This window comes from Astatotilapia calliptera, chromosome 6, assembly GCF_964374335.1.
Source record: "Astatotilapia calliptera chromosome 6, fAstCal68.1, whole genome shotgun sequence".
Classification (NCBI taxonomy): domain Eukaryota; kingdom Metazoa; phylum Chordata; class Actinopteri; order Cichliformes; family Cichlidae; genus Astatotilapia; species Astatotilapia calliptera.
Window position 1 is genome coordinate 17,804,558 of NC_137427.1, and position 18,916 is coordinate 17,823,473.

General features: G+C 41.6%; 1 protein-coding gene across 2 annotated transcripts in view; it reads right to left on the reverse strand.

The window, feature by feature from the left end:
* Positions 1 to 18,916, reverse strand: part of mast1a (microtubule associated serine/threonine kinase 1a) — an 82,044-nt gene continuing 63,128 nt past the window's right edge. For both annotated transcript variants that reach the window (XM_026170685.2, XM_026170687.2), the window contains 15 exons: positions 17,645 to 17,853; positions 16,679 to 16,817; positions 15,292 to 15,424; positions 14,159 to 14,324; positions 13,839 to 13,940; positions 13,253 to 13,375; positions 13,011 to 13,120; positions 8,387 to 8,550; positions 6,886 to 7,130; positions 6,460 to 6,717; positions 6,134 to 6,366; positions 5,603 to 5,725; positions 5,339 to 5,475; positions 4,561 to 4,748; positions 1 to 4,472 (listed from right to left, as the gene is read on the reverse strand). In XM_026170685.2, coding sequence (XP_026026470.2) covers positions 2,806 to 4,472; positions 4,561 to 4,748; positions 5,339 to 5,475; positions 5,603 to 5,725; positions 6,134 to 6,366; positions 6,460 to 6,717; positions 6,886 to 7,130; positions 8,387 to 8,550; positions 13,011 to 13,120; positions 13,253 to 13,375; positions 13,839 to 13,940; positions 14,159 to 14,324; positions 15,292 to 15,424; positions 16,679 to 16,817; positions 17,645 to 17,853 — 3,997 coding nt within the window. In that variant the 3' untranslated portion in view covers positions 1 to 2,805. The remainder of the gene's footprint in view (positions 4,473 to 4,560; positions 4,749 to 5,338; positions 5,476 to 5,602; positions 5,726 to 6,133; positions 6,367 to 6,459; positions 6,718 to 6,885; positions 7,131 to 8,386; positions 8,551 to 13,010; positions 13,121 to 13,252; positions 13,376 to 13,838; positions 13,941 to 14,158; positions 14,325 to 15,291; positions 15,425 to 16,678; positions 16,818 to 17,644; positions 17,854 to 18,916) is intronic.

The following is an 18,916-nucleotide window of genomic DNA, read 5'->3' on the forward strand; positions in this document are numbered from 1 at the left end:
TTTTGGAACAAAAACTGAATTTTATTCCACGTACTGCACTTCAGGTGTCTGCATTTAGGTCACACCTATCACAAACAAAAATGCCGCAGTGGTACAACTAAATACACTTCGAGTGAACAGAGAAATGTGGAATGTTTTTATACTTATCAGACTTTTGTGTTCATTTGTAGAATCCACATTGTATACAGGATAGTAACTTACAAACAATATCATCAACTCAAGATTTTTTTTCTTTCAAATAAAGTGCATTTCTACTACTCTCTCTGTCAACCACGGAAAGAAAAAGACATTTTAAAACATGTATTATAGACACCACTGATCAGCAAAAGGCCTGAATTTTGATACAATAACTGCAGGAGTTTGTTTTCTTAATCGGGTGATTTGAGATGACCTGATGACTCCTTTATTACATCAAGGTATAAAAGAACTCCTTGCTGTGAATATAAGACAGTATATTTAAAAACGTAACTATTCACAAAGATATAATTAACAGTCACAACGGAAAATTAATAATTCATGTTTCAAGTGTTCATTTTATAATTACTGCAAATATTTTGTCATTAGAACTTTAAATGCATATTTGGTAACCGTATGGCTAACAACAACCATCAAATCAGTGCTCTGCACTTCATCAAGGAAACACTCACTCCAATAGATTATGATATTTCAAATATTTGATATTGATGCTAACCACTGGAGGGCAGTAGAGTAGTGTGTCAAATGGGAAAAGAAATCCCTGCCAAGCATGTAAGGCATGGGATATGTTTTCATATTCATGAATGGTTATGTGAAAAAACTGCTGCCAACACAGCAGAGATCAGCCTCCTGGTTTGTAGCTCTATGCAGTCTTAAGCTCATTGTTGCGGATTTCCAGGCAGATACAACAATGTAAAGCAACAAGCGGCTGCTCTTCGTTAAACTGTACACTGAACACCCAGTCGGAAGTGACCGAGACAAACTTTCACTAGATATGTTGTGCAGATGAACCACTTGTTTGAGGTTTGGAGGTAAAAGTACATTTTAATCCGTGAACTTCTGCATTGGTGTCAGATTTACATGCTGTTGTTGGCTGAATCAGTTTCCCTTTTATGTTTTTAGAACCTTGAATATCTACAAAAAATCTAATCACTGGCAGAAAGTGACAATTAACAATCACATCTGGATTAATCTGTTTAGCCACCTACTCTCACACATGGATTTGCATAAGATTATGTACACTGGATAGTCATGAATTACAAGAAAGTGACTATGACCAATGAGAGAGGAACATCTTTTTGTGTGTGTGTGTGTCTCCTGTGAACATTTCCCAGCATTCCTGCTGAGATCACTGACAAACACTTTTATCTGTACGTTGCACAGCAAAATGTGAGGATTATATTAATCAGTCTGGACAAGCTAACTTGTAAGTACCTAAATACAAAGTCATTCTGATTACACTGTAGATAGCCTGGTTTAAAGAGAACGGGCTCGATGTGATATTCCATGTATGCACAAACCCTACTTTTGCTATAGAGCCCTTTAACAAGTAGATTATAGTATGCTACATCCATGACTGCCTGCTTTTTCAGATTTGACTGAAAACAACACACGGGGTTCACTGCATATGTGCATAATACATTTTTCTATGCCTTAACATGCTATAGTCTCCCAAGCAACCTTCACTGTGCCGGTTTGATTTGTTGGGGAAGGATTTCCTTCCTGCTTAAAAAATAAAATAATACTTTAACTGTTACTGGATCCTGACTGCTCATTTTGAGGAGAATTTTCATGCCAATGACCCTCGCTGAGTCTGCCGAGTCTTTGAACAGACACAAACATGGTCACACGCTTCTTAATCCACTCATAAACACACTTGTGTCCTAATTCGTGTGACCACAGGCGTATGGATTTAAATGCATGAAAATCAGCTGCTGACACGGCTGCTTCCTGTGGCGATGTGCGAGTGTGTGTTTGCGAATGTGGCAGCAGCCAGAGATGGAGTGAAGAAAAGGGCTGCGGTAGCCCATCCTGCGAAGGAGAGATAAGCGCCGAGGTCTGACGTTCTTGCTTTCCTCTGTGGCCTTCAAGAACCACCAGAAATTGTCCCAGGGTAGCTAAACGCACATGCGCTTGCACACACAAACACACACACACAAAATCCCCTACGACAGAGATTGCGAGACTGTGCTCGCTGTGACGTCCACTGACAGAGTGCCTGCTTTGGCTTCGTCTGACCGTTTAACTCAGGAAAGTAAACTGCTGGATGATGAATAAAGAGCTCAATTATCTTCTTACTCAGTAACTGTTTGATGTGTCAACTTTGATTTGACTGTTTCACTGCTTTGGTTGACGAGCAGTAAAAAAAAAAAAAAAACCAAAATCAAAAAAAACCCAAAACAAAAAAAGGGCTGGCTGAAAGAAAAAATAGAGTGACTGGATTTGGTATTCACAGTATTCAGCATGTTTTGATCTGTAAAGCACTTTTTGACCATCTTGTACCTATTACACATGTACAGTACAAACCATGTGACATGCATTCACACAGACTCACATATACATCTGATAAAGTGTTTCACATTACATTTAGAGTCCTCTTATTAAAGTATTTATAATAGAAAATCAACAGTTAATGCACCTTTACAGTAGATCTTTTACTCCTGGTTTTAGGTTAGATTCAGTCAGTGATTGGAATCAATAAATAACATTTTATACTCTTAAACTGGAATGTACATTGGTTTTAAGTGCTAGTCTTCTGTTGCACTGTCCAAAAAAGGCATCTTCTTTTTTTTTCTTTTTACTAAAGTCCCATTTAGGGACTCCATGAGGTCACATTTTCGGCAGGCTGCTACCTGTTGCCTTCTCTAGCGGTGAACCAGCAGGACTCTGGGTCACCACTGCAGCCCCAACAACCACTCGACCTCCAGCTGGAGAGTCAGACTTTCCCACTGTGCCTCCCTGTTTTTCCTCTGCTGCTTTAGACTGCTGCTCTTTGCTCTTGGCCCCCTCTTGAGAGCCGAGCTTGATCGGCCCGAGGACGTTTTTGGCCACAGTGGTCAGCTGGCTGACGAAGCTTGTCTTGTCACCAGGGGAGACAGGCCGTGACTTACAGAGGGAAGGTCCACAGAGGGAGGGGGTTACCGCGGTTGGGGAAGGAGAAGGAGAGGGTGAGTGCTCCTCCACCACCTCCAGACGACATTTGTCCTCCCAGTCGAGTGATCCCCGGTAGCAGTTGACAGCCCCGAGTCCCTGCCTTACTTTGGCCAGTGACAGCGCCTGCCCATGCGGGGGAACGACAGGAGGGAGGACCCGAGCTGGTAGTTTGGGGCTTTTGGAGCCAAGGTCTGGTGTCCTTGTGTCACTGCTGTCAGTCCCCATCTTTCTCAGGGTGTCTCCAACTCCTGATGGTTTAAAGGTTTTGCTCAGAGGACCTCCTGTCACTGTTGTGATGATGCCAGCGGACTTATCTGGAGCAGAAACAGAGCTTTTGCTGTAGGCAGCTCCAGGAAGACCACACCGGCTCTTGTTGTCTCCTTCCTGCTTTGATTCAGGTCTGCCCCCTAGCTGCTGCTCCTGTGGATGTTTACTGTTAGAAAACAGACTTTTGGCTATCTTGGAGTCTAGCTGTTTTGGAGACATGTCCACCTGACTCTGGGTGAACTTCTCAGGCCCCTTGTGAGCACCTAAACCCCCTGTTGTTTTGGTAGGCGTGCTAGGGGTTATAGCTTTAGTAGTTCCTGCACTTAGTACAGAGCTTTGTGAGTTCAAAGGCTGCTCACTTGCATGAGGTTTTCTTCCTAAGGATGACTGCGATCCTGTCCCAGCCTCCTTCTCCCTCTCCACTCCTCTCTCTTTCTCTTCCCTCTCCCTTCCAGCCAGTAGTGTTTCCCTGCTCAGTGGTGACTCCTGTCTCCCTAGTCTCCTCGCTGGCTTCAGCACACCAGTCTCTGGGGAAGTTGAGGATGAGGGTAGAGGGGGAGGATTAGGAGGCAAATTTTCCCCTTCTGTCTCCAGCAGGCTCTGGAGCCCAAGCTCGCAGAGGAAGGCGTCCTTGCGGTACTCAGAGTGCTGCACCTCAAGGCTGTGTTTCCTCAGTGGACCCCCCAGCCCTCCTGTAGAGCTTGACTGGGTTAGAGGTGAGCCGAGCTTCTCTGCTGACTGCACGCGTTTGAGGAGAGGTGATCGCGGAGGCTCGGCACTCTTGGGCCTGGGACGTACCACCGGCGGGGAAGAGTGGAGCTTGGCAGGGAAAGACTGGGTTGTGTTGGAGCTCCCTACAGTGTGACCTGGTAAAGGTGGAGGTGAAGACTGGGTGGGGGAGGGCGTGTGAGCCAACGGGGACAGTGGAATATTACCGGCAGACTTACAACGGGCAGACCGATACTGGCGATGGAGTTTCGGGGAGAGGCCGTGCAGTGAGCTGGGTCTCATGTGCTGTGAGGGAGCCGGGGAGTTTGGAGTGCTGGATGCTGCAGAGCTGCTCTGAGAGGACGCACCTGCAGAGAGCAGAAAAGATGAGTGAAGCTGTCAAAACCCCCAAGGAAGTAAAATTAATTTGTGCACTGTTTATTTTCAGTGTCCTACCCAAGTATGAGGGCTCAGGGGTGGAGCGATAGCCCTGAGTTGGAGACCGTGCAGACAGGCTGTGAGTTGGGGAGCCGGGAAGACTCTCACTGGAGGACAGAGAGCGATTCAGGGAGGACAAGCTGCGGCTGGTGTGCAGGAGATTGGACTGTTTTGTGATCTTGCGGAACAAGGAGCTACGCTTCTTACTGCGGGATAGAGAAGAGAATAATTAAAGAAGGAAGGAAGGTCTGAATTGGGAACAAAAATAACCGACAGTAATTTACAGTATTTATTAACTTCGTTTAAAAGCACAGTACTGATGGGTTTGCAAGTAATGCGTACTAGCTACATACAGTACACTGAGTATTTTAAACTGTTGCTAAGCATTTCTCAAAAACACTGCACAATTTTGCATTAATTCTCTATTATTTTAATCATATCAGACTCAGGGCGATGTGCTGCTCTACAGTGTTTTGACAAATTTCCTGTCATTGCTGCATTCAAGATAGCTTTGACCTTAAGCAGTTACTGACTTCGAAGTCTTGTTATAGTCTCCGAAGATATTTTTTTTGTAGTACATTAAAATAAACAGAAATCAGGTTCTGCTTTAAATGTATAATGTGTACCTCAGCCACAAAACTGTTATAATCAATAAAGCAAAACACGTAAAGCTCTTCAGTTAGTAAGGCTAACTCTTCTTTGGTCTATAGCCATTATAATAATGAAAAATATGTTATTGAGGCGAGAGTTCAGCTGAGTCGTTGTATAAGTGCAGTGTAGCAGCTACTTGTCCTACTTGTCCTGGCTGTCTTTGCCCATCGTCCTCTTGTTTCGCCGGGCCATCTTGCACTTGTAGCTGGCCTTACGAGCAGGGCCCACTTTAATGGAGGTGTTCTCAAAAGGTGTGGTTGTCACCGTCACCTTGTTGCCACTCTGCACAGAAGAGCAATAATAATTTCCGCACTGACAAGCCCATTTACATAAAGCCTTCTCTTGAAATTGAAAGCTGGTTATTTATATTGCCAGCGTGGAACAACTGAGAATAAATAAGCCTGCTGACCTTGAGGATGAGCTCCACTACTTCAGTGTGGACCAGACCGTGGACGGGCTCCCCGTTGACATGAGTGATGAGGTCACCAGCACAAAGGCCAGCTTCCTGGGCGGGGCCACCGTCCTCCACATGCTGCCAAAACGCAAAAAATATTCAAGTTTGCGGAAGGGGGAAAATCACCTCCATGTAAACAGAATGCTCATGTTGTGATTCTCACTGGTAAATCTCAAGACAAGACAAATATTTTCAGATCAGATTATGTAGCATATTTGTGTATGGTGAGATTAGAAAAGTGGCTCTAACGTTCAACAGCAGTGATCTTGTTATGTCCCTATTGTCCAGCTTTACCGCCGTCCTAATCCTGCTCTGCATTCTAAGTGCTTCCCTTCAGTTTAATCCCCTTTTTTAAATTATTGATTCCTATTTAATGGCAGCTCCACTTCTAAAAGCACACTCACAAATCAAAACACAGGCCATCCCTCTTTGCGTGAGGTTATGGAGTTCAGCTACAACATTAATACATGTCTGAGAGTTTCTTACCCAAACAATGTGATGTACGCTGTAGATATCACTGTCTCCAATGTAGACTCTGATGGCTCTGAGAGTAAAGCCATATTTCTTTCCGGAGCGGTGGATGGTAATGGGGGAGCGCAGCACACTGACTGCTGGGAAAAAGTCTCTGCTGGGTGAAGAGTCGCGTGACGAAGGGTTGGAGGAGAAAGAGTGGGGCGACATGGGACTGGCCAGTGGGGAGAAGCCGCCATGCTGCTCCACTAAAAGCAAGGAGACGGTAAAGAGGAGAAATAAGTATGACGTATCAGTAGTATTATTAAATGTTTCATTGTCTCTTTCCTTGCCCTTCTTACCTGACGGTATGATAACAGACAGGGCCGTGGCAGAGGCTGATTTAATGACCTTGTTGCCTGCTCTGGAGTTTCGCTTCTCTCCCTCACCAGACAAATGCTGATGGCGTGCCCTCCGGAGGACCAAGTCATTTGTTGCTCGTGGCCCCAGAGGGTCATACAGAGGAGTCATCACATCCCGGCCGGTTGCTGCAGGACCTGGGGATAATGTGGTGATGGCTGTGGTAATGCCCGGTGTCTCTCCTGGCCTTGGAGATTTGTCTGTGAGCACACAAATTAATAACAATGTTAAAAATGACTCAGCTGACTCAACAGTAGCCATCTTATAGGCAAAACCTCTTTTGCTTTCTCTATCTGCTCTAAAATCTGTCACTTTCTCTCCTTGCAAACATTTCACTATCTTTGAGGCTTTCCCGCCTGCTGACACACCTGCCCCATTGATCTCCTTCAGACTGTTCCTTTGCTCCAGCAGGCTCGGTGAGGGGACAGTAGTCCCGTCCAGCGAAGTGCCACGGACCTTCATGTAGTTCTGGCGGGACAGGAATTCGGACTCGCCCTCTAGAGGTGAGGCAAAACGATGCGTGTCCATCAGAGCTGAGAAGCGTCGTCGGGCACCAAGAGGAGGGCTCGCATCACCTTCTGTGTAGAGGGACTCTGAACAGGACAGGCGCTTCCTGTAAGAGAAGGATGCAGTCAGAGAAGGTAATGGCACAAATTTCTCTGCAACCACGCAAGTGACTGTCTGCTCTAACAGTGCAGCAATGACTATTACAGCCCTACAGAACCTGTGTGGGTGTGTTTTGCTTTTCCTTCCCTGCTTTTGGTAATTACCATTCTACAAAAATTCAGCCGATGGGAATGTCTATGATTCTAGACTAGGAATAATAAAAACTCACAATTTAAGAAATATGACAAAAAGTCTGAGACGATACTTTTTAAAAAAATTTCTAAGGAAAACATTTCTTTCTAGTTAATGAACCACATCACTTCACTTTGCATTTGAATTAGCAGTAATTAAACACCAGTGATTTTTTTTAGCAGAGAAAGACAAGACACAATCAGATCATGTATTTTTTATTATTTTTCTAATTAAATCATAATTAAATAATGAGCTGTAAGAAAAAACACTTGGCTGAAGAGAGAGATGATACAGATAATGTCCATTTGTTTTGGCTGGGGAGAAAATATGTAAGGTAATAAATAATGAGTCTCTTGATTTTCTATTATGGAGACAGAACCTATCAGTTATTTCCTTTCACGTGTGAATACAGAGTGATTTCAATCCCGACAAACAGCCTGAGGTGAAATGGAGACATGAGAAGTAATGGAAATCTGTTTCCTGTGTATGCAAACCACAGTATGAAGGAATTAGATCTCACAATGAGAGTAAATTTTCCATTTATGCGAGCTACAAACTAAAATGATTGATGCAAGCTAATTAGAGGTCTTTAGTTTTCAATATTAAGATTGAGGCAGGCGTTTCCTGTAACAGACGAAGAGCTAATAAGCTGTGTCTGTTAGGAACTGAAACAGCTTCAGAATCGAGGGTACAAGTATCATTGAACCACTTGCACTCAAACTAATGAAATGGAATAAAACTAATGAATCTGTTGAACAGAAACATATGAGGCACCAATCAAACTCGGCTCTCCTCCTTCAGACTGGGTGGATCTGATGCTGTTTTTGTCTCAAAGTGAGTGCAAATCCTCACACAAAGATCTTTTTATACAACGAGTGTCAGAACTGGTGTGAGTGAGATGGAAATAAAACTCCAGACAAACTGAAATAAGTGAGGCTGCCAAAAGGAAAAAACCTTCAGGGAATCACCTCATGAACATCCTCATACGTTGCTTAGGTGTAAAGAACACCCCTCCTTACTGTGTCATACCTACAATAAACTGAACCTTATTCAGTGCTGCCCACCACTCACATCTCAGGGGATCCAGTCCTCCAGCTCTTGTCCCTCATGCTGAAGCTGCCCATGCTCTCTCTCTTCGTTACCTTGTCCTCCCGTGGGCCCTTGTGTTCCCGACGGGACACGGAGCACGTAGCTTTCTGTTCCAGCTGAGAAAGATGCTCCATGCTGCTGTACACCTGCAGCGGGACACAGTCAGATCGATGAGCATTTGGTCTGTTGGCTTTGATTAATAGCTCAGGAGAAATGTTGCTTTTGAGTTGGAGTTGCAGATATACATTCTGTGTGAATTTGTTTCAGACACATGCCTTTATTTCAACAATTACTGGTGATATGATGGTTTTTATTATTCAGTTCAGGTGGAGATAGAGTGTTTTTGGCATAGACTGTAGATAAAAGTCTGTGACATCAACCAAAGCTTGATGTCATTTTTTTTCCCTGAAACCAGCAACTTCACAAAGCTGCCCAGCCTAAAACGCACACTGCTTTATCATCTATTTTACTCTAATTGGTAACATAACTTACAAAATTAGTAGCATGCAGTATTCAGTATGATTGTCAAGACTGAAGTCTCTTCAGGAAGGTATTTATGAGGTTATAGATTAAGCAAGTGCATAGTTTGCATAGCTTTCCTATAGAAAACTATGCAATCCCACTTCAGTTTCCTTTGAGCCACGTCCCCATTTGACCTGGAAACTCAATCTTTTCAGTCTATAGTTTCTGGTAGCAACCTGGCATAAAATACACAAATAAATGGACTGGTACTATCATTGACACCTTTTGTCTCGTTGTGCTTTAGACTACAAGTGTCATTTGGCCAACCACCGAGTGCACCTATACGCACTTTTATCTAACATTGACCGATGGATTGGTAAGAACTTCAGTTTCCGTATCTCGCCCCAAAATATTTTAGCACATGGACAGGAGGAGCCAGCGATACTTCTGATTAGAAGGCAACCCGCTGCATTGCCTGAGCTACAGCCAACCAGTGGGGAAGATGTCAGATTCCTTAAATTTCACCAGCTTTTGCACTTCAGTTTATTTTTACAGGTCTGCTTATGTATGAAAGTTGCATAAAGGATAGAGCCAGCAGTATAACAAATAAAATAATCAGATATTCACCAAACGTCTGTAGCTCACTCATAATCACTGGCTGAGGCTACATCCAGTGCTGTATAACACACCTGAATCCCCAAGCAAACTGTGGTCGCACTGCAATTTCAGTTATAGGAGATAAAACCGCCCGCCATGAGTCTGAAATGCCAAATCGATGGAGGACTTGTTAATGGAGCATCTCGGTCCAGGTTTTAGCTTTCAATGTGGTCTGCCAGCTCAAAATGTGTGCAGACCATTAAAAAAAGATTTTACTCTTTTAGATGATTCAGCCTTTAAAACATGCATATATGCCTCCTTAGGAAGCCTCTAACAGCTCAGGTTTGCAATTTCTGTGGAAAATTATGTGTCACAGTCTGGCCAAAATACTTTAAGAGTCTGATAAGGAGAACATTATGAGCTCTTAAATTTTAGGACATTCTGGCAGTCGTAATTTTCACTATTGGCAGCTTCAATTCAAAAATACAAATTTCCACCTTGGCTTTTGCAGCAGATATGTGAGTGAGCAAGACTGGAGAAAATGTCCATTTGGAATTTATTAACCAGTTTGCTTTGATGCAAGTCTGTGTGCATTATGTAATCATGGCAAATGGTTACTGTGCTATATAATCAGTGGGGTTTTAATCGTGGGAACACTGTGCATCTAAAAGTAAAATGCAGTTAACTCATTTGCCTAACATATGTTTGAGAGTAGAAGGAGGCATAAATCTTTGGGAGCATTGTGTCAGGAAGGCCCACCCAGGGTAAAAAACACAAAGTGGATCTCTCAGCTGCCTGTTTTTAGAAGATATTGTAGAAATATTACAATATCACTAATCTATGAATTTAAGTACAGTATTTTTGGGGGGTTTTTTATTATCAAATTAAGTGGTTAAGAAGCTTTGCACTACTGTAAAGACACTCCCAGCAGCATGAATGTTTTCTCTGCATGCAAGTGAGTATTAACGTACCACAAAGACATGTGCATAATTCAATTGTAAGGCCTTTATTATGTGCAGAGTAACACAGGAAAGCTAAGCTGTGTGGGGGAGGACAAGAACTGAGCTGTGTTAAGGAAAGCCTGAAGAATATTCTGCAGTGCACCATGGAAACAAGTATCAGCTGAAGACTGAGCTATCGGCTTAGCAGGAAAAACAATGTTAACAGCTACAAACAATTTCTTAGCTTCATGCATTCCTTCATTTGTTAAATGCACCACAGTCATTTAGCAGCAGTTTCTTCTGTTCTATCACCTAGTTTTATCTTTGTCTGTTAGTGGTTCAAGATGATCAAGACAATACAGCACTATGTAAAACCCCTAATTTTGCTTCAAAGGAGTCAGATTTTCTTGTATTTTTAAAGTGATCATCAGCAACAGTTCTCCAGGCGTTCTGAAGGTACTTAAAGTCATTAAGCTCATTTACAGTCATTCACTCTCAGTCCAGTCCTACCTGATACTTTTTTTCATTTAACTCTATGAATCCCCTTAACTCTATAAATCACTCAAACATTAAAAGACACCTAATTCAAGGGAACAACCAGTGTTGTGTCTACAAATAACAGGCAACTTAACTTAGCAAAGAATCAATTTTACGCTGTACCTTCAGGCACTTCGATACTAGCAGTATGTCGTAAAAATTGATAATTTCTTTAGTTGAATATGAAAAATGACAGCGCTAGCAGAGTTTGATAGGCATAAAATAGCATTTTTGCGACTGGAAAAAAATCCAGCAAAGATCTGACACAGGACCTGAGAGATGCATCTGGCTCTTCAGTTATCCAACCTACTGTTTGCTGAAGCCTCATCAAAAATGGTCTCAGTGGAAAAGTGTCTGTCAACAAGCCCATTTTTAGAGAAGGGAAACAGGAAGAAAAGGCTGAGGACTGAAAATCAGTGTGATGAATTAAAAATTACATTCAAACTGTTTTCAGTATGTAAGGAGGAAGTTTGGAGAGAGGTGTCCAAAGACCACCTTGTGCCATACAGCATGCTATTTAAACTTCCCCTAACTAAGACCCTTATTCAAGTGACCTAACTGTGTTGATGCACATTCATTTTGATTCTTGTTTCAGCCAGAATGCTGATCCATGGATAACTGGCTGCTCACTGCAGCCTCCATGCCCGGACACACCTGCAAATGCTCCTCGGCTTCTGGACAAATCCCCTGCCAAATATAAGTGCTTGTTAAAATTGAAGCTTGAGATTTTACTGGGGCACTTGTCCCAAAAAAGGGGTCTAGCAACACTGATGTATGAGGTGACACATGATATTCTGTTATAGCATGCAGAAAAAAGATTAATGAGTGTCACCGAACCTACTTTAAAAGTGTGCTGGTCTAAGTTTTGCATTCACGCCCTTGTTGGTTGCAGAACGACATTACAATACTAATTAAATTGTTCTTGAATTTCTTGGATAATGATCTAATAGCTTGGTGTCACAGTGTCTGGGTTTTGTCTTATTTTGAGTTTGGAAACCTTGCTAATCAGTAATCACTTCCTTGTGTATAAACATTCCTGTCTTCCTTTTAGTCTTTATCTGACAATCTGCTTTCCCTCCTGCATGCTCCGAGTAAGGTTCCTTGTTCCCGTGCTCATAGTCTGGTGTGGACAATGTCAGAAAGCTTTCAAATAAAATACCAAAGTTTGTCTCACTCTCAGTCCAAATGTCAGAGATTTATCTTTAGGGCTACACAAGTAAGAGAGAAGTACCCAGTCTTCACACCAAGTCAAACCAGCAGACTTTTGCTTATCTAAGCCACTTAACTAATAATTAAAGTAGTTTATGATTAAATTATCATTATTAATAATGATATTTCTACAGCAGTACATTAAAATGAATTAAATTCATAAGTGTATTTGCCACAGATCTTGTCGTTTCAGGGTGCTTGGCAGATGTCTCTGTTCACGTGCAATACCTGTAAAAATCTGCCAAACAGCCTTGCAACGCTAACTGTAACGTTATTTTAAATTTAACTGAAATTGGGATTTCATTGAGGCACTTTCTGTTTCCAAGCAGGGGTGGACGGAGCAAATGGAGGGAAGGCAGAGCGAGTTAGACAAAGAGATATGAAAAGACAGCATGAGGTGAGAAAATCCCATCAGAGAGAGAAAGTGTGACAGAAGAGGGAGTCACAGATCAGAATTGGAGGAGCCAAGCAGAAAGTGTGAATGTGAAAACAAATATAGTTAAAAAGATGTCTGGATCATAACACATCTGTAGATAGGAACAGCAAAAAATGTAGTGTGAGGAATTAGAAAAATAGCAGGTGGAAGACCCTGACTGTCTTAAAATAGAAAGAGAAAAGAGCATCAGTGATGATGGCGGAGTGAGTCCAATTAGAGTTATTAGCAGCAGACATGAGACCTGGTCCGACCTCCAGATGCTACACTATGTACAGGATGACCTACTTTTATCTAAAAATCTTGTCTCTTCACTCATTTAATCCTGTCCGATGTCTGTGTGACAAAATGTGACAGAGTGAGGAAAAAAAAAGTAAAAGTGACTGAGACAGAGATTTAAAAAAGTGAGAGGCAAAGTCAGACAGACCTTGCTGAAGCGAGGAGAGCAGGATGAGAACTGTCTGATCTCCACTGGCTCATCGTCATTGGTGTCATCCTCGTCGTACGTATTGATGTGGTGATAACGATCGGAGCGAGCTGGCAGACACGAGAGAGAGAGAGGCAGAGAAGATAAAATGTGATTTTCCGGCTGGGGTTGTGTCAGAACATCTTTAAATAACCCATGAACCTAATATTAATGTCATTTCACATAAATCTAGACACACGTACTATCAAAGTAGCTTGTGTCCTCCTCTGACTCCAGGTGAGGGATGAACTCTGCCTTCTGTCTCAGCAAACTGTTCCAGTCCAGCTCACTGAAGAAGGAGTGCTGCTTTACCTCAAATGCGCCCCCTGGTGGTGGGGGTGCAAACAACATTAATTGTTACCCTCATCCAAAAATAAAGATGAATGAGATGAATAGTCTTTCAAGAACAAATGTAAAATATATTGCAGAATGCCAAGTGGATATGATAAGATTTTTTATGATACTTTTTTATGCATTATATAAACGCTTGTGCCAGAAAGTTATAGGTGGACAGGGGAGAAACAGCTTTCCTGTCTGTGTCAAGAGGTGAAGGATTATTATGCTCTCTTAAAGCCACAGCTTGTTTTAGGTGGCTTTATCTGTCTTTCAGCTAAGCTAGCCAGTGGCTAGCTTTAGCTTCATATTCTGTGTGCACAAAAAGAAACAAGACCCAAAATACTTTTGTTTTATATTGCACCTGTTCCTTTTAATGTTACTTTGCATTCTTATTCTTGTTGCAAATAGCTGCACATGTCAAATCAGATATCAAGTGAAAGAGCAAACCAGTACCTGTACCGAGCCTGACCAGAGGGTTGGTCTGTAACAGGGCAGAGATGAGGGATTGGGCATCTGCAGGCAGGGCCTCATCACCATCTGGCCAAACTATGTCATCTACCAGAGGCACAAGAAACAGAGAGAAAAAGGTCAGAATAATAATAAAGAAAAAAAAACATACTTAGTTTCTGGAACAGAATTTTAAATATTTGGTTTCTAACCTTTACAGAAGGCTTTAAGTCTTAGTACACTTATCATTAACCACTTATAATCTTTGCAGTTTGAAAAGGCGTTTAAAACATAGTAGCAACATAGGTTTATCACAGTTTCCTCACCTGTGATGACCTGTCCAAACAGCTCCTCAGGAGTGTCTCCAAAGAAAGGCACACAACCCACTAAGAACTCATAGAGGATGATCCCCATAGCCCACCAATCCACCGGCTTCCCGTAGCCTTGGCGGAGAATCACTTCTGGAGCGATGTACTCTGGAGTACCGCAAACCTGTGAGCAATGATTGAGACAATTTGGAGGAATGGAAGAAAAAAGAAAAGGAGAAAAGGAGAGAAAGACAAGTTAATCATCCTTAATAAAAATAAGCTGCTACTGTGGACATCGGTGTAACTTTGTGCTGAACATTGGGGGGGTCAAGATCTCTGTCTAAATAAATAAATAAATCTGAATAAATTCCTAGATGATTAAACATGCAACTATTTTGCTGGTAATAACTGAAATTAGTAAAGAAAGTCAACAGCCTATCTATGCAAGATAATTAATAATTTTATTGGGGGGGGTCATAACCCCCCTAACCCCCCTGGAAATTACGCCCCTGACTGTGGATGTAATGGAAGTGTTCTGGATAAACAAACAGTACATCAAATCTGAGTGACACCTAGTGGGAACTATCCAAAACAAGAGTTGTGGACAAATTATATCAGACACATCAGGACAGCCCAATAGTAAAAGTTCTGACTGACTGAGAAATTCTCTCTCCGCCATAATCTCCACCACAAAGCTGCAGTCTGTTTCTGCAGATGTGAGCTGATTACTGGCAGAAACACAGATGCTTGCTTCCACTGAGAAGATGAAAAGGACACGCGGCCCAATCTGACTGCTCATGACTGGTTTAATTCAGAGTATAAACAATTACTGTAATTGCAAAACAGGATTGTTATGGAGATGGAGGGCATTAATGATTCACTTATTCAGACTAAACAGGAAGCATTATAATGCAGCATCTTTGTTCGGATAATATTGATTTTGCCAGATGACTTGGCAGGTTTGCATGCGTGGTTGAAAAAAGGATTTTTTAAAATGGGATTCAGCTAATTAGCCTCTAAGTGGACATGCACCTCATTCATAAAGTTACTAATTAAAAAGTGAAATTAATTATTACCATGTTACATTGATATGCTGTACTTCGTGTTTTAACATGTTTAATGCGACCGGTGTGAGGTCGTGGGTACCGTACCTGCTTGTCCAGAAACTCCCTGGCATCTTTCTCAATGTGTCCCTCATACAGGTTGGTGGTGAGGCTCATTAGGCCCATCTTCGACAAGCCAAAGTCAGTCAGCTTAATGTGGCCCATGGAGGTAATCAGGAGACTACAAGGAGAGAGAAAACAGGCATTCATTCTGGCAAATGACATGAAAAGCCCCCCCAAACAAAACCAAAAACAGAAGTTTTTATACACCTATAAGCCATAAAGCAATCCAAACCAATCCCTCAGCAATTGAGGAGCTGTGTAAAATCTGAATAAAACAGAATGCAGCGATTTGCAAATCTTGTAAACCCATATTTTATCTGCAATAGAAAACATTAAACACATCAAATACTTAAACTGAGGAAATTAAATACATTAAACATGTTGAAAAAAAGAAGTTGGGACTGGGCCATGATCAGAATACTTTATTAAGCTCTGATTATGTGAAAATATGCAGTCAGAGAAGCTCCGACACATTAAGTACCGAACCAATTAAAGTAAATTAAATGATACAATACTGTATATTACAAAGTTACAAAACATGACAAAATAGTTCTAATAGATATAAATACCTCTGATTATAAATACCCCAGTATATTACACAAATTACATAAGGCATTACAAATACCATGGCCACAGCCGTGTCGGGAAACTGAGGAGATCCGTTGTTGAACTTCTGGGAGAGGAAAGTCTCCTGTTCCCATATAGGATTCAGTCTGGGGTCTTCTTTGTTGTATTTTTGGTTTCATTATTATTTTTAAGTTTCCAGTTAGTGAAAGGACAGAGGACACTGGACACGGACCAGTTCAGCAGCTGGACTTGTTTAATAGGCTGTTGCACTCGATGCAGTTTGCAGTTTTGATTGTCTTGTTGAAATATACAAGGCTGTTCCAGAAAAAGACCTTTGGATGGGAGCGTGTGCCGCTCTAACATCTGTGTATACCTTTCAGCACTGATGGTGCCTTTCCAGATGTGTAAGCTGCCAATTCGATTAATGAATGCACCCGATCAGCGATCCAGGCTTTTGACTTTTAAAGTTTTATCAAGGGTTGTTTGTTAAAGAAAAATTTGGATGTTTTGTTTTTGCATTATCTTAGGCTTCGGTCCATGTCTATTATTATTATTCGTTTTTATTACTATTATTATCATCCATTCAGTCATCTCTCCATCCACTTTTATGATTTAGGATCACACGGGGCTCGAGCTGTCATAGGGTAAAAGGCTAGGTACACCCTGTGCAGGCCATCAGTCTTGACTATGTCTACAACCCAAAATGCACTGGGTTGCTGCCATATGATTGGTTAATAATATATTTGAACAGGTGTAATTAAACAAGTGATTATATTGATTGATAATATAAATTTTAAACACTCACTTGTCGGGTTTGAGGTCTCTGTGGACGATCCCATAGTTGTGCAGATACTCCAGGGCTAATACAGTTTCAGCAAAGTACATCCTCGCAAGCTCAACAGGCAGAGCCCCGATGTTCTTCAGCAAAGTGGCACAGTCCCCACCTGCAATCACATAAACAACACACGTTACTGTTAATGTGATTTTGTAGTTATAACATAAATCTATGCTCGACGTGTTAAAACTTTCAAACAAATGGTGCCAAACCCCAGAAAGACATATTTTGATGCTCTGATTAGGGAGAACAAATTCATTAAATATGACTCATTGTTTTTATCACCAGAACATTAGAAGTCTTTTCTGAATTAGTAAAACGATTTGCTTTTTATGTTTCTATTTTTTGGGTTTTTAATTAATTTTTGTGCCATCCATATTTGGCACTGCCATCACACATGAGTCATAAATTCGTACCTACCGTTGACAGCTCAGTGTGTCTGTGAATCAACAGCGATCTTGACAAAATAATAGAATTCAGCACAAATAGAAGGAAAACTGAGTCGAGCTTTAGCCGTGAGCCAGTAAAACTCCCCTGCCCTTTTTTGTAACTGAGACATTATACTTCACTGCACGTTTCCTGAATGCTTGACCTTCGGTTTAGAAGCCAGAGGCTCAGGTGGCAATTTTTATTCACAATTTTAAAAAATAAGTCCAGGAATTGAATGAAAATTAAAATAAAAAATGTAGATAAAACAGAAAAGGCCATGGCTACAGCATCCAAAGGAAAGGTGGCGTGAAAAGCGCATCCTGATGTGCTGGAGGTTATTTCACAGATGTAAAAGAGTCAGGGAGGAAATGTGTTACTTTACACACAAGGCACAAACTTGACCAACACACAACAAAAAAGAAATCAAGGCACGTGTTTAGAGTAGCTTCATGCGATCTTATCAATTTGAACTCAGATCTAGTGAAAAACCACAGCCGACCCCCTTACCTTCAACGTACTCCATGACCATGCAGAGGTGTCGTCGCGTTTCGAAGGAGCAGAACATGGAGACGACGAAGGGGTTCTCCGCAAATGTGAGTATGTCCCTCTCCACAAACGCCTGCTGGATCTGGTTCCTCAGGATCAGATTCTGCTTGTTGATCTTCTTCATGGCGAAACGCTGGCGTGTCTCCCTGTGTCGCACCAGGTAGACGGCGCTGCAACGCAGGGGAGACAGAAGAGTACAGAACAGAAGAAATGAGGTATTGAGGAAAACAGCAGGTGGTACAAACTGCAGAGGATATTTCATCTCCTTTCAGACACGAGCTCAATAAAGTGTGGCTGTGTGGACACATCAAGGAGGATATTAAGACTTGAAAACCTCCAGCACAAAATGTCAACCCCCGAGCTCGTAATCTTCATTTTATGTTTGATCCTGAACCGAGTTTTTGAACTACACCTGAAAAATAACCCATTTTCTCTCGTGGGTAGATAATGGTAGAATAATGCTGGCCTGCCAAGTACAACTCTTTCTTCGCTGATCCACCTTACTCAGCTTTTGACAGCCTTTAACATGCAGCAGCATGTGACCCGGTCAAGGTGGAGAGGAGACCATATGTTACTCGTGTGTTTACATCCCCACTGGCCGTCTCTTTGCTGTGAAGTGCATTTTAAATGTATTATTATTTTATTTTCTTTCAAATCATTGAACCCCGACAATCCCGATTCCTGACAACATGTCAAATGTGCATTTTAAAATACATCCCATCTGAATCTCTCTGTGCGTTTTAATTATTCTCTGTGACAGAATGAAGGATTAAGCGCTGCTTTTAGTGTCTGTATTTATTATTTCTTTTTCTTTTTTTCCTGTGCCGTGCCAATTATATTTCATCCCTCATGGCATTACAAGACAATATAATATATTTTAACACTAAAAATACATAAAACCTTGCTAATAATTTTTATCTAAACAAAAATTTACAACCACCAAATTCTATTTTTGGTAATACTAATAGAAGTACCTTTGTTGTTTTGTGATCTAACTCAAGTTTTCAGGGGTTTTTCCCAAGCTTCATCATCTTTTAGTTGGTATTTTTGGCTCCTGCTCACATTTCCGGTATTATCATTAGTATTTATATTAGTATTCACAGTGCCACTGTCTTCTTTACATCCCAGGATCCTGAGGACTTCAGTGACTGCTACCGTGTCCCAGTAACATTTTCTATTAAATGTTGATTCATTTGGATGCATGATTGGGATCATTATGCTAATAGAAAATCT